Raw genomic sequence first — 26,544 nt, 5'->3', positions numbered from 1 at the left:
ATATATATATATATATAAAAGACAAACCAAGAAATGCTCTCCATGGGCAAACATCCACAATTAGGGCACCAAGGGAAGATAACAAAGTCAAGATAAGGTTCTTCAGCGCATCAGTCTCACAGATTGGCACTTCATGTCCCCTGATCTTTTGTCGCAATGGACCACAAAGGCAAATGTCTGTACATAGCACATACACTGTCCATAGCTGTTTGCAAGCAGCTGGTCTGAGAGGCTGTAAAGCAAGAAGATACAGTATTCACTTTTGACAAATTTTCAAAGATTTCACCTTTTTAACCTGGGCTAAAGAACATCCGTTGTGGAGAAAAGTTTTCTCTGATTTAAAGTAATTTTTATTTGGAAACCAAATAGAGCTACCTACATGAAGAATATCTGACTGCGAAAGATTTGTGAAGATTGTAATTTAGGGCTGGAACGAAATATTGTGAAGCTGTCTAAAGCAGAATGCTTCTGGAAAGTGAATTTTTCTTGATGACAACATGCCGTGTCTATGCCAGAAATAGTTTGAAACCTATCATATCAAGTGAATTCAATTTGTTTGACATTTTATGGCAAAAAAATTGGCTACAAAATCTCTAAAACTAAACCATCAACAAAAAGATGATGATTGAAGCTCTTATCACTTCATGGGATTAAATTGTCACCATCGTCTGCTGCAACTATGTTGAAACGCAGTTTCCTAATTACATAATGGTAACTTTAATATGCGTTTGGCAGTATTATATTTAAATTAATTTCAAAAGCTATTATTGTTTAATTTGTACAAATATTGATTCTGCTAATCTATTGATGCAATATATTTTCTTCTAACTTCATAGTTTCTTAAACATATTTTTGATACAGTACATAATAAATACTATTAACAAAACCTTACTGGAAGTTTACCAAGACCGTGTGGTATCACATATACAGTAGAATTGTGGATCTTGCGAACTGTGTGCTGGAAATGATTATAGCAGCCCTGAAGTGTGTACACCTGGAAAAGTCACTCAATTTGCCAAAATAAACATAATACAAAAAAATTGGTGAACTACTCTCCAATGGCGCTTTTTAAACCGATATACATATAATTACTTTTAGTAATTTCTTTGTTTTTGTGTTCACACTTTAGAACATAAATCAGAAAAAATAAATTTGAACAGATGACCAATCTGATGATTTTCAGTTTTCATGCCGATTGTGTTAATAAAAGAAAGAAAACACAATATCCAATATGTAGTAAAGTCAATACAAAGTAACTTTCGTTCACCCTGGGTGAGATTATAGAAAAAGGGGATGAGGGTGAATAACTCCTTCCTTACCTTATCTCCCTAGTATATGATTAGAATCAGCGTACCTTACTTACAATATTATAAGTACAGGTACTCCTATAACTGTATCTTTATATAGAATTTATATGCAGTATCCCCCAATGACACAGGTGTTTGAGAGTATAACGAATATAGGTGTACCCAACTAACAAGATAAAAGTGTACTAAAAGTTTGTAAAGATATATTTCTCCAATTAGATCCCAATCTGCATACCCAAACTCATAGGGAAGTTGTCTGTAGCCCTCGTATAAAGGTATCTTTTTACTGCAGGTGCTAGGATAAACCTTTAGCATGCCTTGTAGGCTGCCGTTATACAGTATGTCCTAACAATCCCAGTTTTTAGAAAGAGGGTATGCTTGCTAAGCCATATTCCAAGTCTGTCTAGACAAAGTCTTTGGTTCACATTAGTTACTTCCCAAATTGCTTGACCTCTTTTGCTTTTTGTAAAAAAAAAATAAAAAATCCTATTGAAAGTGTATCTCCATCCCTGAAAAGCCAGGACCCATCAACCAGTTCCAAGGTATTTGGCAGATGGACCAGGGTACTTTCTCTTCAGATGGACATCACATGGAAGGCAAGCCAATGGGTTTCATCCAATCAAATTAGTCAGGCGTTCAATAGTAAATTTCCCTGGATGTAGGAATGGGACAAAACACATACTGATTTTCTCTGGACCTCGCTCCTTGATCACCCTGTTCACGGTCTTAATGTGAGTTGCCTCTGTCAGCTGTCTAACTTTAGGTGTCCTCGGTCCTCTTCACCAGGGTTGTGGCTGGGCGGTAAAGCATCTGCTGGCAGACTTTTCATTTACAAGATATATAGGGGTCAATCCAAATAAATGCGAAGGGTGCGAGTTGCCGTTGCAACGGCTTTAAAACGCTGTCAACGGACCGGCACCTTGCACCCAAATTCTGAGTTTTGCTCGGAGCCCTATGGGGCTGCGAGCAATTTAAGCGAATCCGGGTTGCCGTAAGTGCGGCCATTGCCGCGATGACTCACATCTGCGAGATCATCGTGGCTAATTGGGTTCACCCCATAGATATGACCTTTTTTTTTTTTTTGTATTAGTCAAGTAACAAAAGAATTTCTGCAATCTAATTCACAAATTGTTAATTTGCTGCTTCTCCACCCATCCATATATACTGCACATTCTGCACCCTGCAAGTAAAAAAAATTGTATGTTTTAGATAAAAACTCATGGAGGTGATTAAAACTTTGTGGACTATTTACTGTGCTGTGTGCAAAAGGGGAGTGGTGGGAGGATCCAGCCACCAGCCTACTTGTGTGCTTAGTGTTTTTATCTCATCAGTGGTATTTTTCTTTTAATAGATTTTCTTTATTTTAAAGTTGTATTTAGTAACTATTAACTGTGATTGTAAATTTGTAAGTTTACAGTATTTACTAATTCTAGGTTACCTTAAACAATAGTATACCTGCATTTATGTCAAATATGACTAAAATACTATTTTATTCCAAAATTATGCAGAAATGACCTAAAGCTTTTAACTATAATAATGTGTGTATATGCCAAAATATCTTTTGATCAGTAATTTCGGGGGCTCGTTTAAACTTAGTAAATACTTGCCCTAATTATCAGTTATAGGTCCATAGTGTCCCAACATGTTTCAAACTGATCATCTGACTTTTACATGATATGTAATGACTTTTTGAGCAGTCTTCAAATCAAATAAAATGCAATTTTAGGAGATGAGCAAAATAAAATTACTTCATTGTTCATTTTTTTTATTACAGGTTGAGTCTCCCATATCCAAATATTCCGAAATACGATTTTTTTTTTTTTAGCATGTACGCAAACTTTGTTTAAAGCATAAAATTATTAAAAATAAATTATAAAATTATATTTTAGTCTTTGTATATAAGGTGTATATATTAAACATAAATGCATTCTGTGTTTAGATTTAGGTACCATATTTCATTATACAAATATTCCAAAATACGGAATAAACCGATATGTTAAATACCCATGGTCCCAAGCTATTTGGATATGGGAGACTCAACCTGTACTATGTAATAGTTTGTTTTAAATGATCAAATTCAGATCAATTTAGAATTTCAAAAAATGTATTTTTTTATTTTTTTTTAGATTAGTAAAGAAGAAACGACGACACACGAGAAAGATCTACACAGCTTTGGGTACAGTTCTGTTAAACTGGAAGACTTGGCATTTTACAAAGTAGGTAATTATGTCTGCCTAGGTTGTAGTTTTTTTTTTTTTTTTTTTTTTACCAATCCTAACTTTTATTTGTTTAGAATATTATTTTCATTTTTACATTTATGCAGATATAATAAATCTACAACATATATTAATGGGGTTCGTGCACCAATACAGCTTGTATTGGTGATTTTAATACAGAAATAATTAACATTGAAATTATGGCAAAACAATATATAGCTTCTTTCCCTAGATCTGGAGCTAGACAGTCAGTGGCTGCCTCTGATTCCAATTCTAGGCTCTGGGGTCTTTGAGTCTGTTCCCAATAACCATATAATTCGGTACCAGGCATACTGTTTGAACTGTGTGTAATGTAATATGGAAGTGTGTTTTTTAGCATTAGGAATGCGCTGCAATCTATATATTATGGTGGCAGGGAGCTGATCCAGGCCTCCATGTGTGTGCATTATTCCTGGAAACCGATGCATCTCTAAACCCAATAAATGATGTGGACATGGTTTTAATTTTCCGGCGCAGGTGAGCAGCGCTTCTTACCCTCTCTCTCCCTCCGCGACCCCCTTACCTTACTCCGAAGCGGTCCGTGGGCACGGAGGGCGGGTGGGGAGCGCTGCTCTGTTCTGGTTGGCTCGGCAGTGGACGCTTGGAGATGTTAGCTCCAAGCGCCACTGAAGCCGGCCAATCGGTTGGCATGTGGTGCGACCTGGGTCGTCGTGACCTCGGTCGCACCGTTTACACTGTAGGGTGACAAGAGAATGACCCGTGCTCAACCCTGCAATCCAGCCGGGTCGGATCCCCGGTTCCCTGGACCCGGGTTGATCCGTTTACACCTCCAAAATCCTGGGTTGATGCGCGTTCATGGTGTAAAAGGGGTATTAGCTGCTCAAAGTGTGCTATAGCTGTCTGCATAGGAGATAAGACACATTAATATAAACAGTTCTCATATCTCAAACTGGACAAAGATAGTTATCTAATCCTCTTTCCTGGCCTGGCTGGTTTCAAAGGACTCAGAGGTCGTAAACCTCAGTTTACCCATCAGCCCCTCTGCAGCACAAACCTAGGTCCGCTGTAGGGCATCAAATACAGTTGCTTTATCATACAAAGTTTAGGAAATATAATTTCTGGTGATTATTTCTGGGCCTTTTTTCGCTACAGTATGCTTAGTTTTTTTTTTTTTCCTATGCTAATAGTATGTATGCATATTTATTATGGGATGTTTAATGTTTTCCTGACCACTTATGTAACTTATGCGCTAAATGTTTGAGCTGAAACGTTTTTTTATTTTTATTTTATAGACTCTCTTATACAGTATAATATGTCTGCTCTGTAATGCCTTAAACTCAGAAATGCTGTATCAACTTCATTTTTATCTCCAATATACATCTATATGTAAACAGTGATAAAATCAATATACAAGTGCACTGGTTGGCGTTGTTAATTAAAGTGTGTTTCTACCAAACGTTGAAAGTTTTCAAGCACAGTTATTAACCTACGAATGATCTGCAAGGATGTATACAATTGTAATTTGATGTTAATCAGAGCATGCCTTAATAGAATTCCAGCTTAGTATATGTGCTGATTGCTCCTTATTTATGAAAATATCTCTCCAGAGTTTAAAACAGGCTCACAGATTGGACAGCATAAGGCAGATTTATGGAATGTTTATGACTATGAGTCTCCATTAAATAAAGTCCCTCCGGTAATCCAGTTTGTGTGTCTGTGGTAGTTTCCACAAACTGAGTGAAGTTTAAAAGATATATCTGTATAAGATATTGGTACATGCTGTGGCTCTATGCCAGAATGTTCATCAGCTGTACAACCACTGTACACTATTGTAACACCTCTGCTTCCAACATGTTTCTGGGCTCACAAAATATCTTGTGAGAATATTAAAATGAACCTCTATATACCCCTGCCTGTACCTTCTAAAATCCTTCCTATAAACCTCTAAGGATGACGCTAATTTGCGTACGCAGTCATACAATAAATAGAGACTCCAGACTCAGAACATGTGGTTCCGAAGCGCAAAGTATTATTCAAGTAAATGTACAGCCAGTTACACGCAATTGATCCAGACACAATTTAGGCGCAAAGGAAATTATACAGACCCAAGTACAGTATACATACGCAGCGCTTCCGGAACCGAAGATAGGCATCAGCAAGAGACCCCTCGTCATTCAGCACGAAGACTAAGAACCCAGCGTTTGAGCACACATATTTATACCCACCCAGAATAAACAGGACAATAGAGAAGTCTGTTGCTGATGTCATTGGTTCACAGGGGAGAAGCATCTGTTACAGAGCATTTAACAGGCTGGTTCAAATACTCTCCCTGCCTCTAACAGCTGGGGATCTCTCCCTTCCCGCCCCCTGCAACATCCTAACAGTTCATGAAATATACATTTTGTTGCTTGTAGGCTCTGCGATCCATAACTCGAGAATGCATGATGCGATCTCCCCACCGATAACACCGGAATACTGTAAAAAGAGTACGCAACAGTACAAAACCAAACACGACTTGTTTAGCATGTATAATACCTTAGTTATCAAATATCTTTATTTCTCAGCATTTAAACTAACTGAACCAACTTAAATCATACACTTTAAAGCTCATTAAACCTTATGTGTGAGTATTCGGGGTTTGATATAAGGACGCTAGTTAACTTGGCAGATGCGTGCGCATAAAGCTAATAAACGGTATTTTCATTCGGGGTCTTAAGCATAATGTGTGTATGTGAAATGGTGAAAGATGCAATCGCATGATGCTAATAATTGTGCATTCGCTACTGGGCGTCATGTTAGCAGCTCAATTGTGCGTAATGTGCGGTGTTTATGCATGAGATTCCATCTATGATGGACTTAACATATATATATACACACACACACACACACACACACCCACACACACACACACACATCATTCCTCACTCACAGTTTCAGACTGCAATGCAAATGTGACTTCCAGCTGTGAGACTTAAACCATCCTGTCTAGGTATGAAACTAAAACCTGTTTGGATTCAGACAAATCCAATTGTGTAGATCAATGCCTGGATTATATTACAATTGCCAACAGGGATTCCCAATTTGTATGTAGAACACTCAGTTTCTGGTGCATTGTCTATTCTATTTAGATTATCAAAAACATTGCCATCTGTTCTTAGCTCGTGAGTTGTAACTTAAAGTGACGCTGGTCGCAAAATGGCGTCTTGCAGATTCTTGTTTCTAAAATGGAGTCTAGCTGCCATTCGCAAGATGGCGTCGCGCACGCTTCAATTTTAAACAGATCTTGTCTCAGCCAGTTATCCAGCTTTGACACTTGTATACCTCATCAGTGGTTATATAGACTTTTTTTTAGTTATGACATGCTGCTCATACCCAGCGGGACCATGGGATCTATGCTTTTCTTGATTTAGATGTCCTCCTTCTAGCAGCCCGTTTTAAAGATTAATAAAATTTCTAGCGGGTTCCGAACTTGGTATTTTTAGTTGTAGTTTATTTTAATTGTTTTTATGTAATATATTTATGTAAGTTGATATGTCATGTGATAATACGTAACTTGCAGATTCATTATTTTTACTTACAGTATATGCTTGAATGTTGTGATTGTGTTAAATGCAGATTAACAGTCAATGAAAAAATGTTATTAGGGGGCTATGTTTATAACGTTGATAGCAAAAAAATACATTCTATGGGGTTGTAATAATGTTAGAAAGTGACTTGGGTAATGCTAGTATATATGATACTTTTTGTTTTGTGGTTAGCTGAAGGCAATGATCTCAATCGAGTGGACTGTATGATAAATTCAGTACTACTAGTTATAATTTTTTTCAGATTTGCACCTATCAATGGTGATTGTTTAAGGTGTTTATATATTTTTAGCTACACTTTCCAGTTAAATAAACTTTGTTTAAATGACAATTTTATTTTATTTTAAGGTTCCCTTCCAAGATGCCCTTGATTTAGTGCGACAAAGAAAAGTATTCCTCTCACATGGATTTGCATTCATTCCACAAAACCATATCATCGCTATCATTCTAAATGAGTTCAGAACTAGATTATCCAGAGCTCTAGCCGTAAGTTACAGTATATTATTTTATGTGTTCGGCTGTAAGTAAATTTACCAACAAAAACCTCTGGCCTAAATGAGCAGATTTCAGATCTCCCATAAGAATTTGTCTTTATTCCTAGATATGAAACCTATAAGTGTTACAAATATGCTAGCTCCTCTGTGGAATTGCTTTTCATTATTGACATACTGTATACTGGTGTGGCTGAATAAATGACAATACAATTATGCTACATCTCTGTGATTCTGCTGGCCTTCATAGTTCTAGTTCTATGGGAAGTACACATTTAATAGAGTATTACCTACATTGTTTAGATTTTTCATAGGAATATGTAATCTTGGAAGTCCGGTTTAAAAGAAAAGCAAGAACCATATATATAGTTTTTGCTGTATTTAATAGGAAAATTAGGCTGTTGAAGTACTGTGCAATTTTTCAAATGTAGCACAAGTACTTCAATAAGGCAAATGCTTTTGTAACATACACATTCTTTACTGTTTACACCAGTATATCTGAACCTGAACTTTAAAGTTTTCCCAACAGGCTAAGATTTGGGGTTTTCTGTCTGTAGATGCAGGGGGGATAATTACAGACCCAGCAAAATAGAGTAAATGCCCCTATACATTGCCGATCACGGTTAAAACATGATCGTGATTAGCAAATTGGGACTTTTAACATGTGGCTTTTCACCGATCCCCCTGGCCTGTGTTGCTGGGATCTGGTGGCGTCATGATGTCACGGCAAATCCAAAATATTCTTTTTTTTTTTCTGAATATTTTGCATAACGAAATTTCGTATATGGGAGATCCGACCTGTACCTTGATTGAAGGACTGAAAATTGTAAGAAACCTCCCCTAAACTCCAACTAATACCTCTGCCAGTAAAGTGCAAAATCATATCCTGCTCACTGAATAAATTACCTTGAAAAAAATCTTTTTGAAATATGTTGAAGGTTTTGCTTGCATTTAGTGTGTGAGCAAAATCGTTTAGGAAACATTCATGTGTTCTCCCTCTAATCTCTAGGATTTGGTGTTTTGTAAGATAGGAAGAAAACTACTATGTAGAAATATTATTATTACATGTGCAGTTACATTGTTAAACTCCTGCTAATCCTCCTTACTGGTTTTCATGAATTGTAAAGTGGCAGACTGAATAAGAAGTTCAGAGTTAATTCTATTGTATCATATGGTAATTAATAACTTTAACTGTTGCACATGACATTTGAAGCTGGGTACACACTAGACGATATGTCGTCCGATCCCACGGATCGGAGCGACATATCTGGTACATCGTCTAGTGCAGGGGAAGGCAATAGGCGGCCCTCCAACTGCTGTTGAACTACAAATCCCAACATGCCTCGCAACAGTTTTAGCATGGCCAAATGGCAAAACTGGCAGGGCATGCTGGGATGTGTAGTTCTACAACAGCTGGGGAGGTGCTAATTGACCACCCCTAATCTAGTATGTACCCATGATATGCTCGCTCCCAACAGTCTCTAGGAAGTGTCATAACTAGTACCCCCCATCGGTCCCGGCATCGGCAAGTGTGTATGCACTTGACGCATGCAGGTTCCCGTCGCCAGCGATGTCGTGCTATATACACATCGTCTAGTGTGTACCCAGCATTACAGCTAATGCTATCGCCACCTCACACCTCTGTTTTTGATAATAAATTGCAGATTAATGTTATGCAGTGTTCTCCCCAGGTTGTTTTTTTGTGGGTGCACCACCGGCACTTTGGGAGCCTGCAAGTGGGGACAGTACCTGGGAGCTGTATAAAGAGGACCAGATACTACAGACTTTGCAGCTTTTCCATAATCAGATGACTGGGCCTCTAATAAGAAGAGGAGAATTAATATATAAAATGTTATTTCGAGTTTAAATCATTATAAGGTCAGGGTTTAAAACATTTTATTATTGCTATAATTAAGGCCCCGACCCGGCTACTTCTTAATGCCACCCAGCTGGAAAAAATTTCTGGGGAGAACACTGTTATCTGATTAATGCATGAAAATGCACTATTATTGCATCTACTCCAGAAAGTTACTAGTTCTCTACAAATGTAGTTCACAAAAACACCACCTATTCTAAAAGTGGCCTAGCAGTCTTCATGTTCTTGAGGACTCGGTGATGAATATTAGACTGGGCATGATTTTTTTTTTTTTTGTTCAACTAAAACATTTCCAGTTATTTGTAAGAAGAAAGAGAAGAGGTGTTTGGACTTTTTGAGAGTACAAACTGAAAACTTTACCTTGGCATTGAAATACAGTTCAGTTTGCCATGATTAAGTTTACAAATGGCACCTTTGTATTCTGCGGCATATGGTGTTTTCATCTGATATTTGGACATTTTCCTGTATGTGATTAGTAACCATTCACTTTGAAAGTGAAATTACATTATACCTAAGCACTAAAATAGACATTCTTGCTGCATTCTTCAGTAATTGAATAACAACAAATAATTAATGTTTTATTAAATTTTTTTCTGTCACCTGGGGCCAGATGTACTAAGCTCTGAAAAGTGATAAAGTGGAGAGTGATAAACCACCAGCCAATCGGCTCTCAACAGTAATTTTTCAAACACAGCCTGTAACATGACAGTTGGGAGCTGAGTGGCAGGTGGTTTATCACTCTCCACTTTATCACTTTTCAGAGCTTAGTACATCTCCCCCCTGATGATAAAATTATTTCTTTTTTTGATGACATTCAGTCTGGTGCTGCTCATTTATGTAGAGAGCTAATCAAACTAAACAAAATAGGGGTTAATTTCTATAATACTCACAAAAGTGGCAACTTAAAAATACAATTTATTCATGAGAATGAAGTAATAAGTTTCATAATATTACTCAGCATGAAACCATTCAAAATAAATAACATACCATTGCAGCTTAATATTTGAGCTAGTTAACAACATACGATTGCAGCTTAAGTTATCAATTAAATACCAATAATATTTTTATGAAATTTACAATCAAATCATATTTCCTGATCTGCTGCTGTTCTTTTTTTTTCGAAGTGTGCTTCAAGTGCATATTTACATGCAAGGCCCAAGGCAATTAAGGAAGCCATTCCCGGGATTGGGATCGGAGGGATCCAAAGATTTGGCATAAAAAACACAGGGATTTCAATCCCGGCATTATCGCTTCCAATACTGGGACTTTCTGGATTAAACTGAGGCAGGCATTGCATCTTTCTTCAGCCCAGGCAGCACTGAGCACTAGTTCCTTCGACTCAGATGTTGCCCCCAGGCCTTGTTCGACTGTGCTGTGCGGCTGTTTGTGACATCATAGGGGTTATGCTGCTCAGCCACACGCCAGCCCGCCCTTACAGTCATGCCGCCTGCAGCGTGGAGTCTGCTGTGGGGGCGACTGGCTATTGCTGAGTGCTGACACTCACTCACTCTGTCTGAGCGGCGCCTGAGGAGGACAGCTGTAGTTGAGTTCCTCTGCTGCTGTCTAATGTGGTGGGAGGCCTCATGAAGCTCTTCCCTAGGCTTTTCTAACCAGCAAAGTAACTTTTTATTTTCCAAAATTATTGGCCTACTTTAATTGAATCTATCTGAATGATATTGTGGTGCTGCTGTCTTATAATTTCTTTGGGTATGTTTTCCACTTCAGATTTTATATATATATATATATATATATATATATATATATATATATATATATATATATATACACACACACACACATACACACAGTCAGGTGCATAAATATTGGGACATTGACAGAATTTTCATATTTTAGACTCTACGCACCACAACAATGGTTTTGAAATGAAACAAACAAGATGTGCTTTAACTGCAGACTTTCAGATTTAATTTGAGGGTAATTACATCCAAATCAGGTGAACGGTGTAGGAATTACAACGGTTTCTATATGTGCCTCCCACTTTTTAAGGGGCCAAAAGTAATGGGACTATCAACTCAAAAAACTATTTCATGGACAGGTGTGGGCTATTCCCTCGTTATTTCATTATCAATTAAGCAGGTAAAAGGTCTGGAGTTGATTCTAGGTGTGACATTTGCATTTGGAATCAGTTGCTGTCGACTCTCAATATGGGATCCAAAGAGCTGTCACTATCAGTGAAGCAAGCCATAATTAGGCTGAAAAATCAAAACAAACCCTTCAGAGAGAGAGCAAAAACATTAGGTGTGGCCAAATCAACTGTTTGGAACAGAAGGAACGCATCGGAGAGCTCAGCAACACCAAAAGACCCGGAAGACCACGGAAAACAACTGTGGTGGATGACAGAAGAATTATTTCCCTGGTGAAAAACCCCTTCACAACAGTTGGCCAAATCAAGAACACTCTCCAGGAGATAGGTGTATATGTGTCAAAGTCAACAATCAAGAGAATACTTCACAAGAGTGAAGATAGAGGGTTCACCACAAGATGTAAACCATTGGTGAGCCTCAAAAACAGGAAGACCAGATTAGAGTTTGCCAAACAACATTAAAAAAGCCATTACAGTTCTGGAACAACATCCTATGGACAGATCAACTTGTACCAGAGTGATGGGAAGAGAAGAGTATGGAGAAGGAAAGGAACTGCTCATGATCCAAAACATACCACCTCATCAGTGAAGCATGGTGGTGGTAGTGTCATGGCGTGGGCATGTATGGCTGCCAATGGAACTGGTTCCCTTGTATTTATTGATGATGTGACTGCTGACAAAAGCAGCAGAATGAATTCTGAAGTGTTTCGGGCAATATTATATGCTCTCATTCCGTCAAATGCTTCAGAACTCATTGGACGGCGCTTCACAGTGCAGATGGACAATGACCCGAAGCATACTACAAAAGCAACCAAAGAGTTTTTTAAAGCTAAAAAGTGGAATGTTATGCAATGGCCATGTCAATCCCCTGACCTGAATCCTATTGAGCATGCATTTCACTTGATGAAGACAAAACTGAAGGGAAAATGCCCCAAGAACAAGCAGGAACTGAAGACATTTGCAGTAGAGGCCTGGCAGAGCATCACCAGGGATGAAACCCAGCGTCTGGTGATGTCTATGTCCAGACTTCAGGCTGTAATTGTCTGCAAAGGATTTGCAACAAAGTATTAAAAAGTGAAAGATTTAGGATTGTTTAGTTTGTCCCATTACTTTTGGCCCCTTAAAAAGTGGGAGGCACATATAGAAACCGTTGTAATTCCTACACCGTTCACCTGATTTGGATGTAATTACCCTCAAATTAAATCTGACAGTCTGCAGTTAAAGCACATCTTGCTTGTTTTATTTCAAAGCCATTGTGGTGGTGAATAGAGGCCAAAATATGAAAATTCTGTCAATGTCCCAATATTTATGCACCTGACATATATATATATATATATATATATATATTTATATTAGTTCGTACCTTCGTAATGGCGCTGAGTTTTAGTTAATTATATCCATAGCTGCACACCAAGTTTATTATATTTGCCAATGCTTGATGATGCATAGATATATAGTCATAGTGGCAAGTATATCACTTCCAGACTACCTATCCTTTATATAAAACGTTCCTCTACCTTCATAGTAATCAGAACTGACATTTATAAAATGCAAACAGCTTTGAGCTATTATTTACGGTAGTCACTAGTTTTGATCAAATGGCTGATTGTCATTTGCTGCCATGCATTACTGGATTTTCATTCCAACCAACCAACAAGTTGGATGGTTGGAGGACAGTTGGTTTGGCGTATGGCCAGCTTAAAAGTTTTATTGCTGATTCACTTTTTCTCATTTTCAATGACAGTCGGTCTGTCCTTCAGACTAATGGTGCATACACACGATCAGATTTTTCCTTCAGATATGAACGATAACGATTTAAAAATCGTTCAGTCGTTCATATCTGAAGGAAAATCGTTCATATCTGACATGCCTGAACGATGGACGATCAACGATGCGCGTTCCCGATGGTCAGATAACGATTTCTGACATCTGATGGGTTTGCAGTCAGACTTGGACGATTCCATTCATTTTAATGCAGTCAAAAATCGTTCAATCGTTCAAATCGTTCAAAACTTTGTTCAAATCGTTCAAATCGTTCAGATCGTTTAATCGTTCAATCGTTCATCTGACAAATCTGACAAGTCTGACAAATCTGACCGTGTGTACGCTCCATTAGCCTACTGTCCAGGAAAGAGTGGTTTCCTGGTTTCACCTTAATCAGGGTATTCTTTCCACTTTGGACTGCTGTAGGTTTACAGAAGGAGGCTCTTTTTCTTCATTGGATGTAGTTAGGGCTTGGCAGACTTATGTTGGGAGGGGATGCGTTCGGATCCCAGTGTTGGATTCTGACCACCAGTATCCCGATTGTCAGTATTTCATACCGATTCCGTTTGTAATGTCCCTGTTATGTTCTGGGTTGCTTGTGGACCCGGGGTGGTAGCAGGAGTGATCACAGAAGCAGATTTGAAAATAAAACTAGGATTTTTAATAAGTGCTTGAGTAGACATATAATGCGGCAGTAAATAAAAGTCCAGGAAAATATAAATGTGCACAAGAGTTCTGTGGTGGGAGCAAAAGGGTTAATGTCCAGGTAGAAACAATTAGAGCTGTCCAGGTGTGCAGGTAGTGAAACTGAAAATAATCAAGCCAGGTTTGCAGGTAGTGAACTGAAAATAATCAAGCCAGGTTTGCAGGTAGTGAACTGAAGCGCAGGATGTCAGCAGGCTCAGGCACTCAGGTATGGGCAAGGGTGGTGGAGGTAGCGGGGTAGTCCAGTGGGAACTAGGAGCTGACAGGCAGACTGGCAGACAGCGAATTCACAGGAACAGGAAAGCACAGAGAACTCCCTCTCAGCTAGGCTGAGATACACGTTGCACTGGCGAAGAAGGAAGGCACTGACCCTTCCTAAATACCCCATGCTGTGCTGTTACTGGCCGGAGGGAACATGTGACTCACCAGGATTGGCCAGCCGCATCACATGGCCAGAAGGCAAGATGGCGGCGCCCATGCCAAACGGAACGGAGCCGCCGCCAGGCCTCACCAGCGCAGAGTGACAACAGGGCCGCACAACAACACGCACAGCCAAAGCCCCTCGCCAGACACCAGCTCCGCCACCAGACAGCCCGCGCCACAATGACCTCACAGGTAACACCCGCCTAGTGCCATGCTGAAATACCCTGGCCGTGACAGTCCCCTAATGGACTCAAAGAAAAGCATTCAATGGAAAAAAATTATCTTATAATACTGAGCAACATGAGAATTGTTTGGAGGGGTACTAATTATAGGTTGTGTACTACAAGTTTTTTTTTTTTTTTTTTTCAACACACAATAATAAATAGTTTGAAAGTTGATGTCATACATTTAATTGATGACTGCCTGAATTATATTATCTCATTTTGGCGTATAATCCTCTCCTACAAAATCTGAAATATATATTTTTTGTTTTACAATATTACCATGTGCATGCAATATAGCAAGCAAAATATAAGTAGTGTAAGAAGTGTCATTTATTGATTTATAGTCATTGCCACTCTAGATATATTATATGTATATTGCATTCTAACTACATACTTGTATAACAATACTAGTTATTACCTGAAGTGGTTTCTTTTTATTTTGCCTCCATAATTTGCAGTTGCCTGAAAAAAAATCTATCTGCGAGTTGAGGGAAGTAGTTTTTTTTTACTTAATACATTTGTGTGTCAGGTAATCCCTTGATTATATCATTATTTAATTTATTTCTTGGATACTTTCCATAAGGAGCCAAATCCCCTTACTATATTGTATCCTCCATCGAGTAAAAGCACTCATATTCTTTGCCATCAAGGACTGCCACTATTTGCCACTTTCTTAGACATTTTATGTTAATCTATATATATTTATATCCTTGTACATTTATATTTGTTCAGACCACACAATAACATGCAATGAGTTCCAAGTGCTTTAATAGTTCACTATGAAAACTGAGCTGATATTCAATTACGATATAATAAGCACTAAGTTTGTTACATGTGTCGGTATGTGTCCCTTTATATTTCAGAGAAGTAACCCTATTTATACTCTAGTGATATTGGGGGTGATTCTTAGGGCGACTAAATGATTTCTTCTTGCACACGCCTACTCTGCCTGTTTTCCTACATCAAAAACAGGCAGACTCTGAAATTCAGGGATTCGAGGGTGAAGGCCGTACACCAGTGGTTCCCAAACTTTTTTGAATCACGGCACCCTAGAGTATCGGCATTGTTTTCACGGCACCCCTAAGCCAAATGTTTGTTGTTCAGGATTCAGATAAAAATTTAGTAAAGTAAATTGTGCTTACCTGTCATCTTTAGGTTCAGTTATGTGGTGGCGGACAAGTTTGCGCTTCTGTTTGCCCACATATTTAAATTACATTGACCATACTAATTAGAATTTGTGCTAGACCACCTACCTGAGGCACCCCTGCAAGTGTCCCGAGGCACCCCAGGGTGCCTAGGCACACAGTTTGGGGACCACTGCCGTACACAATAAAAAATGGAGTTTGATTTGTGGAGGAAATGTAAGAAGCGGCATGCGCAAATTCAGCCCAGGGAAGGAATTTGGACCAAAATATCTTGGGAGGAGGACATGAAGATTCTTAAAAAGGTCTCGAGATCCTGATTTACTCTTTCAGTAGATCCATTACTTTGCGGATGATAGGCCGTAGAGAAATTCAACTTCACTTGTAAAACAGAACAGAGAGCTCTCCAAAAGTTTGCTACAAACTGAACACCACGATCCGAGACAATTTCGTCAAGAAGTCCACGGAGATGAAATATGTGATGAACAAAAAGATGAGTCAGATCTGATGCAGAAGGTAATTTCTTCAGAGGAACATAGTGAACCATTTTTGAAAACCGGTCTATCACAACCCAGATGGCGGTATAGCCATTAGAATTTGGCAAATCTGTTACAAAATCCATGGAGAGATGTGTCCACGGGCGAGATGGTATGGGTAGAGGTAATAGTTCACCAGCAGGAGATTGACGAGGAGACTTGTACTGAGCACATGAAGTGCAGGAAGAAATTAACTTCACTATGTCACTTTTCATTGATGGCCACCAGTAAGACCTCTTTAGGAACTCCACAGAGTTTTCATAATGCCAGAGTGTCCTGCAATCCGTGAAGAATGAGCCCATGTAATCAGCTGCTTCCTTAACTCCGGGGCCACAAAGGTTTTCCCGACAGGAGGTTGTAGTTGAATTGTAGCAAATACTTTTGACTATAGCACTGGGGTACTACGTAAAATCTCAGAATTGTTCTCACAGGATAGAGACCTTGACAAGGCATCAGCCTTTTGGTTGAGAGCTCCTGAGCGGAAAGTCAAAGTAAATTGAAAACGAGCGAAACATATTGCCCGTCTGGCCAGACGAGGACTCACGCACTAGATATTTTTTAAGAAAAGAAGATTCTTACGATCAGTGAAGACAGTAAAGGAGAATTTAGCCCCTTCCAAAAGGTATCGCCATTCTTTTAATGCCAACTTAACGGCTAACAGTTCTTGTTCACCTATGGTGTAGTTCCTCTCTGCTGTAGAGAAATTCTTAGAAAAGAACCCGCATGGGTGGGTTCGATTATCCTCATATCGTTGAGAGAGGACAGCTCCCACTGCCTCTGAAGATGCGTACACTTCTAATAGGAATGGTCTATCCAAGTCAGGTTGTTTTAAGACTGGAGCTGTTATGAAAGCCTGTTTCAGAAGTTGGAAAGCGGTTTCTGCCTCAGGAGGCCACAGTGCAGGGTTGGCATTTTTGCGAGTTAATGCTGTAATGGGAGCCATTAAAGATGAAAATCCCTTGATAAAGCATTTATAATAATTGGCGAATCCGAGCAGTCTCTGAACAGCCTTCAATGTCAGAGGTCGAGACCAGTCCAGAATCGGTTGAACTTTTTTAGGATCCATCTCCAGGCTGGAACCGGAGATGATATATCCAAGGAATCGTACACTTGAAACGCTGAAGACCCATTTTTCCAATTTGCAGTAGAGATGGTTCTCCCTCAGACGAGACAGGACTTCTTTTACATGTTTGTGGTGGTCCTCTAGGGATGAAGAAAAAATCAGAATGTCGTCTAGATAGACAACAACGGAGACTTCTAACAGATCTCTGAAGATCTCATTGACAAAACCTTGAAAAACAGCAGGTGCATTGCACAACCCAAAGGGCATGACAAGATATTCGAAATGTCCATTCGTCGTATTGAATGCGGTCTTCCACTCCTCTCCGGTGCAGATACGAATCAGATTGTAAGCCCCGCGTAGGTCTATCTTGAAGAATATGGTAGATCCCTTGACTCTATCAAATAATTCTGTAATCAATGGGAGTGGATATCTGTTCTTAACCATAATATTAAGGCCTCTGTAGTCTATACACTGTCTTAGCCCACCATCCTTCTTAGCAACGAAAAAGAAACCTGCTCCAGCAGGAGAAGTGGAAGGTCGAATGAATCCTTTGTCCAGGTTCTCCCGGATATACTCCGACATAGCTTTGGTCTCTGGCAGGGACAAATGATAAGTATGACCATGAGGAGGCATCTTGTCAGGTAGTAGATCGATTGGACAATCCCATTTTCTGTGAGGTGGTAAGACATTAGCCTGTTTTTCAGAAAAGACATCCGCAAAGGATTGACATTCTTTAGGTATTGCTGGAGATACTATCGATGCTATTTTCCTCACAGGTCGTACTTTGGGAAGGCAATATTCCTAACAACTTGTACTCCATGAGAGGACCTGCATTGTGCACCAGTCAATCCTGGGGTTGTGCGGTTGTAACCATGGAAATCCTAGAATAACTTCATGGGAAGCCTTGGGTATAACTAGGAACCTAAGATGCTCAGAATGGAGTGCTCCAATACGAACCAGGACTGGCTGGGTTTCCTTAGAGACAGTTCCGTTTAAGAGACATTTCGCCCATCTACAGAGGTCAGGGAGATAGTGTTCAAGAGATGTTCAAGGAATTTGTAACTTGTCCACAAAACTAGAGGTCAGGAAGTTTCCCGCTGCGCCAGAATGTAACAGAGCAGTGACGAAAACAGGTTTAGGCGTCAAGTCTAAATCTATGGTTAGACTGAATCTTAACTTTTGGGGATGGACTTATTACTCCTAACTTGATGTCCCCGGGACCAGTTAGGAACAGGAATTTCCCGACTTGCGGGAACAACAGAAGGCCACCAGGTGACCCGAATCTCCACAATATAGACAGAGGTTTTTTTTACTATTCTTCTCTGACGTTGCTCTTTAGAGAGACTGGCATGATTCACCTGCATGGGCTTTTCATCTGTAGGAGAAGGAGGTAGGCAGGCAGGAGAGTTTAGTGGGAGTGGCTTTGTAACAGTCAGTTTTATGCTTCTTAGCCTGACATTCTCTAAAGCGTAGGTCTATTTTATTGCAGAGAGAAATCATATATATTAAGATTAGTAAGAAGCTCGCGGGTGACCAGATCATCCTTTAATCGGTCAGAAAGTCTGTGCCAAAAAGCTGAGATAAGAGCTTCCTCATTCCACTTGAGCTCTGATGCCAAAATCTGAAACAGTACAACATACTGGCTGACAGGACGGGTTCCCTGTTTTAAAGTCGTAATACTGGATGAGGCTGAAACGGTTCTTCCTGGCTCATCAAAAATCCTCCTAAATGATATTAGGAATTCAGTATAATTGTCCAGAAGGGGGTCTGAACGCTCCCAGAGTGGAGAAGCCTAATCCAAAGCTGAGCCGGACAATAAGGACACAATATAGGCCACTTTAGTTTTGGCAGAAGGAAAGTTATCTGGCTGCAAAGTAAAATGCACATCACACTGATAAAGAAATCCGCTGCAAAGCTTGGGACTGCCGTAAAATTTGCCAGGAAGTCTACCAAGCCGAAGAAACAGGCTTGGAGTACAAGACGTCCGGCTTCCAAATCCGGTGATAAGCCCTCAGCCTGACGGGACGGGCCTCCTCTTGGAGGCCCCAAGGTGGGAGGCCGACTTCTTCAGTTCGCCCAGTGCTGGTATCAGACTGCCACAGACACTTGGGTGAGAAGTGGTCTCTCATGGGCAAACTGTTTTTTCACCACAGGCCTTTAGTCAGATCAAGACAAGGCCCTGGACTTCCAGAAAGTAGTGCACTCTATACTCCAAGCTGGGGTTATAGTGCCTGTTCCGTCCCCTCTGAGGGGAACGGGGTATTACTCCAACCTCTTTCTGCTTCAGTAATCCCGTGGGTCCTACCGGCCTATTCTCAACCTCCAGTCCCTCAACAAGTCTTTGAGGGTTCCTGGGTTCAGGATGGAGATCCTGCGTTCCATCATTCTGGCTGTGGAGCCTGGGGATTTTATGGTGTCATTGGACATTCAGGATGCCTATCTGCATATCCGAATTGTTTCAGCTCACCGGCGTTTCCTCAGGTTCGCAGTGGTCAACCAACATTTCCGGTTTCATTTGACCTTTCCACAGCGCCTCTGGTGTTTACCAAGGTCATGGCAGTTATGGCAGCCCACCTGCGCATACAGGAGGTTCTCCTGTTATCCTATCTGGATGACCTTCTGCTGTGGGTCTCTGGAGGTACTTCAGCGCAACTGACCATATCTGTGTTGCAGAATCACGGCTGGCTGATAAACTGGAAGAAGTCCTCCCTGGTTCCCTCACAGTGGATGCTCCAAATGCTGAGCCCTGTTGGACTCCCAACAACAGAGGATCTTTGTGTCAGAGGAAAAGATCTCTGCATTATAGGCAAAAGTACACAGTCGCCTTCAGAGTCGCCGAGTGTCTATTCACTCAGCGATGAGTTTACTGACCTCCATGGTATCGATGTTCAACATGGTGGAATACGCCCAGTTTCACTCCAGACCTCTGCAGAAAATTATCCTCTCCAGATGGGAATGGGTTGCCCCATCGGATAAAGACACAGACAATGGTGCTTTCTCCGGAAGTACGTCTGTCTCTGGCCTGGTGGCTGCAGATGGCTCACCTGAACAGGGGGAGCCCCTTTTGGGTTGCAAACTGGGTCCTTCTGACAACGCACGTCAGTCTCCGAGGCTGGGGAGCAGTGACGGGTCCACACTTGTTCCAGGGAAGGTGGACACCAGCAGAATCTGCGCTTCCAATAAACATCTTGGAACTTCGGGCAGTATTCAAAGCACTCCATCAGGCAAGACATGTTCTCCACGGAAAACCCGTGCGGGTAAAGTCGGACAACGCCACCATGGTGGCTTACACCGCCAAGGAGGAACCCAAAGTCGGGCGGCACTGTCAGTTGTCCCGCATTCTGGCTTGGGCGGAGGACAGTCTCCCTGCCATCTCGGCAGTGTTCAAACCAGGAGTCCTCAACTGGGAAGCAGACTGTCTCAGCCATCAAGACGCGCATCCAGGGGAATGGTCTTTTCACCAGGAGGTGTTTCAAATACTGGTGAACAAGTGGGGCCTTCCAGAGATAGACCTCATGGCCTCCCGACACAACAACAAGCTGCCTGTGTACGGGTCAAGAACAAGAGACACGGAGGCTCTTCTGGTAGATGCCCTGACGGTCCGGTGGACCTTCAGGTTTGCGTACCTCTTCCCTCCGTTCTCCCTTCTTCCTCGAGTAATTCGATAATTCAAGCAAGAAGGCGGCACGCTCCTGTTGATAGCTCCAGTGTGGCCCAGACATCACTGGTACTCAAATCTTCAGTGTCTCTCCATAGACACTTCGATGCTGTTGCCTCAATGTCCGGACCTGTTTTCTCAAGGTCCTTGCCATTACCCGGACCTGGGTCGTCTGTCTTTGACGGCGTGGCTGTTTAGACTGCCCTCTAAAGGTCCAGGGATTTTTCCAGCTCTGTAGTTAACACCATGCTTAGAGCTCGTCAGCCTGCATGTGCAAGAATTTACCACAGTGTGTGGCATACTTTCTTTGAATGGTGTCGCCCTAGAGGCTATTATCCTCAGGTGTTTAGGATATCCAGGGTTTTGGCTTTCCTACATGTGGGCTTAGATCACGGTCTTTGCCTGGCTTCTCTGAAGGTGCAAGTTTCTGCCCTGTCAGTGTGATTTCAGCTACTCTTCCTGATGTCCGCACCTGTATGTAAGGTGTACTTCGCGTTCAGCCTTCCTTTGTTCCACCAGTGGCTCCTTTGGGATTTGGCTGTGGTCCTGAGGGCTCTCCAAGGACTGCCATTTGAACCACTGGGTTCAGTGGATTTAAAAGGGCGTACAGCTAAGACTCTGTTTCTTCTGGCCATTACTGGTTTCCTACCTAAGGTGGTATCTAGTTTCCACATTAATGAGGAAATTATAGTACCGGCCTTTAATTTCCTAGACCTCTCAGCTGGTGAGGTCTCCTTGGATGTGGTATGTGCTCTAAGCATTTATGTTGACCGTACCAGTTAATTTTGGAAGTCGGACTCCTTGTTTGTCCTCTATGGTTTACGTAAGAAGGGTTGGCCTGCCACTAAGCAAACTTTGGCAGGATGGATTCGCATGTCAATTTCTGAGGCTTACATTCATGAGGGCCTTCCTGTACAATCATCTGTTAAAGCTCATTCTACTTGGTCTGTGGGTCCTTTGTGGGCAGCTCGCCGTGGTGCCTCTGCTGTTCAGCTTTGCAAGGCAGCCACGTGGTCTTCTGTCCATACCTTTGTGAGGTATAATGCATTTGATACCTTCGCCTCTCAGGATGCTTCCTTCGGGCGGCGGATTCTCTTTTCTGCATAGGGGCGTCCCCACCCTTAAAGGATACTGCTTTGGGACATCCCCAAGGTATCCTGTGGATACCCTATGGACCCTTAAGTAGAAAATATGATATATGGTAAGCACTTACCCTTGTTATCTCTATTTCTACGAAGTCCATAGGGTTCCACCGGACTTCCGCCCTGTCGCACCTGTACTGCAGATGGGCTTTGATCTGGTCACCGGTTTTTCCGTCTCCTTCTGGTGAGAATGGGATTCTTGTGTGTTCCAGACTTCTCTCTCTTTGTTCTCCTCCAGCCTATGGCTTGTTAAGTAACTGAGATTCCTTGGCTCGGGGGCGGTGTATAGGAGAGGGACCCTAGTGCATCCTGGGAGGCTTAAAACTTTAACTCTGAGGTGCCCGATGTCTGCCGCCATCGCCTATACCCCAAGGTATCCTGTGGAAACCTATGGACTTCGTAGAAATAGAAATAACAAGGATAAGTTCTTACCATATCTCATATTTTTTTCGGAATTTTCGTTGGTGTGTTTCTGCATCGCGCAAAAACTAATTGAAGAATTTGGATTCCTTTTATAATATTGTTTAGCTTAGTCACCTAGAAAGAAATTGAGGTATATTTTTTATTTCAATGTGACAGAGAGAGTAGCAATAAACGTAAAACTAGACACTTGACACTAGGTGCATTCAGTGTGCAGGTTCCTGTAGCCAATAATGACTAATATAAAACAAAATTTTGGGGGACAAATACTTTTAGGGACTGTGTATGAACTATGGAGACTTTTTTTTTTTTTTTAAATTGGAATTTGCAATGGCTATGCATGTGTGTATGTGTATATATATATATATATATATATATATATGTGTGTGTATATTATTGCACACTCTGAATGTAAAGTTATATATGTGTGCATATAGAAATAAGTGAATATATATATATATATATATATATATTTCTCAAGTTCTATTTCTCAGGAAAATCCAACTGTGTATTAAGCACTAATCAGGCAGCTTATCTTGACTCTTGAAGTTTAAAAGGCATTCCAGTAGATGGCACACCAATAGGCAGCTATACAAGGCTTACTCACATGTTAGTAGTCCCAAGCATCTTTTTGTGTTAATCCCTGAAGGATAAACTGCAAATATTGTTTACAAAGACATTTTGTGATCAATGTCTACAATATAAAACCTACATCACGATATTAGATGCCACTACTATCTTTGTAAAATTAGTTCTGCTGAGCAGTAACAGACATCCACGCGAATGAAGATGCAGGCAAACACTAATTGTTACTATGCTCCCTAGGTCATAACACCTTCAGCCATTAAAAAAAGTAATTTTTCGGAAAATTGTTACATAACACCACTTGCCTTTTGCAATACTTTACTTTTCCATGGTTGCACTGGGTAGCTTTTGTGGGATGTAATTCCACTTGTTTGTTTTTTAGTTTTGACAGAAAGATGAGTTTAAGAGTGATTTTATTTATTTTTTGCAATTATTCATGAATAATGCCAAAGGGGAACATAGAATTCTAAAATACAAATATTAATGTGATAAGTTGTACATATTTAAGTTCACAATACCCTTGTAAAATGTGACATTTTTAAGTAGTATAGAAGTAACTTGTTCCATATTCATTTTACGATGTCTTGGACTACTAGTGACAATGTCAATTCATCATGGTTAATTGTGAATATAAGAATAAGCTAATCATCCAATAATGTGATTGTTAATTAGTTTGCAAAATACTGCATTGTGTTGAGAATTCTTTGGATTCTCAAGTATGGTACAGCCCAGATTCACTCCTTTTGACACTTGGCTGCACTTAAACACAACAGATTTAATTTACATTACCCACTTGTGCTGAGAAAACATAAGCAGTTTTGTGTTGCTAGGAGACTGGAGAAAAGTGGAATAGCTTTTTTGTACTTGTAAATTTCGTTCTATGACAGTTCTACTTTTTAAAGAGCAAAATGTATTCAATCACTACAAAGAAAAATGCATCACCTGCTCACAGTCTAATTTGAAAGAAGGGACTTGGGGTTTTTATGTGTACAGAAAAATCTGATTAAGTTATCAAGATTCATAGCAAATAAACATTTCTAAGTTACCATCTCCTCTAAATAGATCAGAAAAGTAACTAGTATATTGATTGTGCTGGCATGAAGTAAGTAAAATATGTACTGATTCAAAATGCAATCCTAGTATGTGATCTTGATACAAAAATAACTAAGGGGGGAGAATTTAAATGTGTAATTTTCAGCTAACTGATGCAGCGTTTATGATCATGCAGATTATAGTTGTTTTAACCACTTGCCTGGCACAGTCGTATCAGATATGTCCATACCAGACTGGGATTTAACTGACATGGTCGTATCTGATACGACCAGTCAGATATGCCCACTGGGCGGCTGCGGGAAGCTAATCTTCCTGCGGCTGCCTGCATCAGAGGGACTTGCTGGTCCCTTTGCACCCGCAGCTGCCCCTCCCGTGTGTCCCGATCACTGCTGGTCATAGTGATCGGGCATCCGGCGGCATCCCCCTCCCGCGCTGCTCCAGTGTTTCCCGATCACTGTGGCCAGCATGGATCTGGCAGCCTGCATGACATTTACCCTGGCAGCCGTCGCCACTTTATCTTCTCTGTGGCTGGGTCCCCTTCCCCCGGCGCTTCAGTGTACCCGGGCCTGGCCAGCCTCTTCTTCCGGCGCTGCACCGAGCCAGCCCATCCTCTTCTCCCTGCGCAGCTGGGTCCCCTTCCCCCGGCGCTGTAGTGTCCCCGGTCCTGCCCACCCTCTTCTTCCAGTCCCCCCCCCCCCGATCCAACCCAGCCTCCACCCCCTCCTCCAGGCGCGGCAGCTGCTGAAGTTTACTTACCTCCTCTTCCCGTCGGCAGCTGCTGGGTGACCGGCGGCAGTCGCCGCTCTGTGTCCATCTCCTCCGGGCCCGGCGGCTGCTGCTGATGTCTGCCCACCTTCTCTTTCCGGCCCGGCGGCGGCTGCAGCTTTGAGCCCAGCGACCTCCCCCTTCTCCTCTCGGCGCAGCGGTCAGTGACTGGGTTAGTGCTCCATATCTCCCCCTCGGAACAGTGATCAGACAGTGGGAGTGAGTGTGTGTGTATATATATGTGTGTGTGTGTGTGTGTATATATATATATATATATATATATGTATATATATACACACACATATATACATACAGTCAGGTGCATAAATATTGGGACATTGACAGAATTTTCATATTTTGGCCTCTATTCACCACCACAATGGTTTTGAAATGAAACAAACAATATGTGATTTCACTGCAGACTTTCAGATTTAATTTGAGGGTAATTACATCCAAATCAGGTGAACGGTGTAGGAATTACAACGGTTTGTATATGTGCCTCCCACTTTTTAAGGGGCTAAAAGTAATGGGACTATCAACTCAAAAGCTATTTCATGAACAGGTGTGGGCTATTCCCTCGTAATTTCATTATCAATTAAGCAGGTAAAAGGTCTGGAGTTGATTCTAGGTGTGACATTTGCATTTGGAATCAGTTGCTGTCGACTCTCAATATGAGATCCCAAGAGCTGTCACTATCAGTGAAGCAAGCCATCATTAGGCTGACAAATCAAAACAAACCCATCAGAGAGAGAGCAAAAACATTAGGTGTGGCCAAATCAACTGTTTGGAACATTCTTAAAAAGAAAAAACGCACCGGAGAGCTCAGCAACACCAAAAGACCCAGAAGACCACGGAAAACAACTGTGGTGGATGACAGAAGAATTATTTCCCTAGTGAAGAAAAACCCCTTCACAACAGTTGGCCAAATCAAGAACACTCTCCAGGAGGTAGGTGTATATGTGTCAACAATCAAGAGAATACTTCACAAGAGTGAATATAGAGGGTTCACCACAAGATGTAAACCATTGGTGAGCCTCAAAAACAAGAAGACCAGATTAGAGTTTGCCAAACAACATCTAAAAAAGCCATTACAGTTCTGGAACAAAATCCTATGGACAGATGAGACAAAGATCAACTTGTACCAGAGTGATGGGAAGAGAAGAGTATGGAGAAGGAAAGGAACTGTTCATGATCCAAAACATACCACCTCATCAGTGAAGCATGGTAGTGGTAGTGTTATGGCGTGGGCATATATGGCTGCCAATGGAACTGGTTCCCTTGTATTTATTGATGATGTGACTGCTGACAAAAGCAGCAGAATGAAAGTGTTTCGGGCAATATTATATGCTCATATTCAGTCAAATGCTTCAGAACTCATTGGACGGTGCTTCACAGTACAGATGGACAATGACCCGAAGCATACTGCAAAAGCAACCAAAGAGTTTTTTAAGGCTAAAAAGTGGAATTTAATGCAATGGCCAAGTCA

The 26,544-nt window shown here is 41.0% G+C and overlaps 1 protein-coding gene across 4 annotated transcripts in view; it reads left to right on the top strand.

The window, feature by feature from the left end:
• Positions 1 to 26,544, top strand: part of PRIM2 (DNA primase subunit 2) — a 232,504-nt gene that overhangs the window by 46,172 nt on the left and 159,788 nt on the right. For 3 of the 4 annotated variants that reach the window (XM_088455934.1, XM_088455932.1, XM_088455933.1), the window contains exons 6-7: positions 3,434 to 3,523; positions 7,456 to 7,593. In XM_088455934.1, the coding sequence (XP_088312060.1) occupies positions 3,434 to 3,523; positions 7,456 to 7,593 (228 nt within the window). The remainder of the gene's footprint in view (positions 1 to 3,433; positions 3,524 to 7,455; positions 7,594 to 26,544) is intronic. The other variant, XM_088455935.1, reaches the window with a different exon arrangement.

Source organism: Taudactylus pleione, unplaced genomic scaffold (assembly GCF_031769625.1).
Source record: "Taudactylus pleione unplaced genomic scaffold, aTauple2 ptg000678l, whole genome shotgun sequence".
Classification (NCBI taxonomy): Eukaryota; Metazoa; Chordata; class Amphibia; order Anura; family Myobatrachidae; genus Taudactylus; species Taudactylus pleione.
Note: the sequence above shows the minus strand (reverse complement) of the source record. Positions and strands in the feature narration are given on the sequence as shown.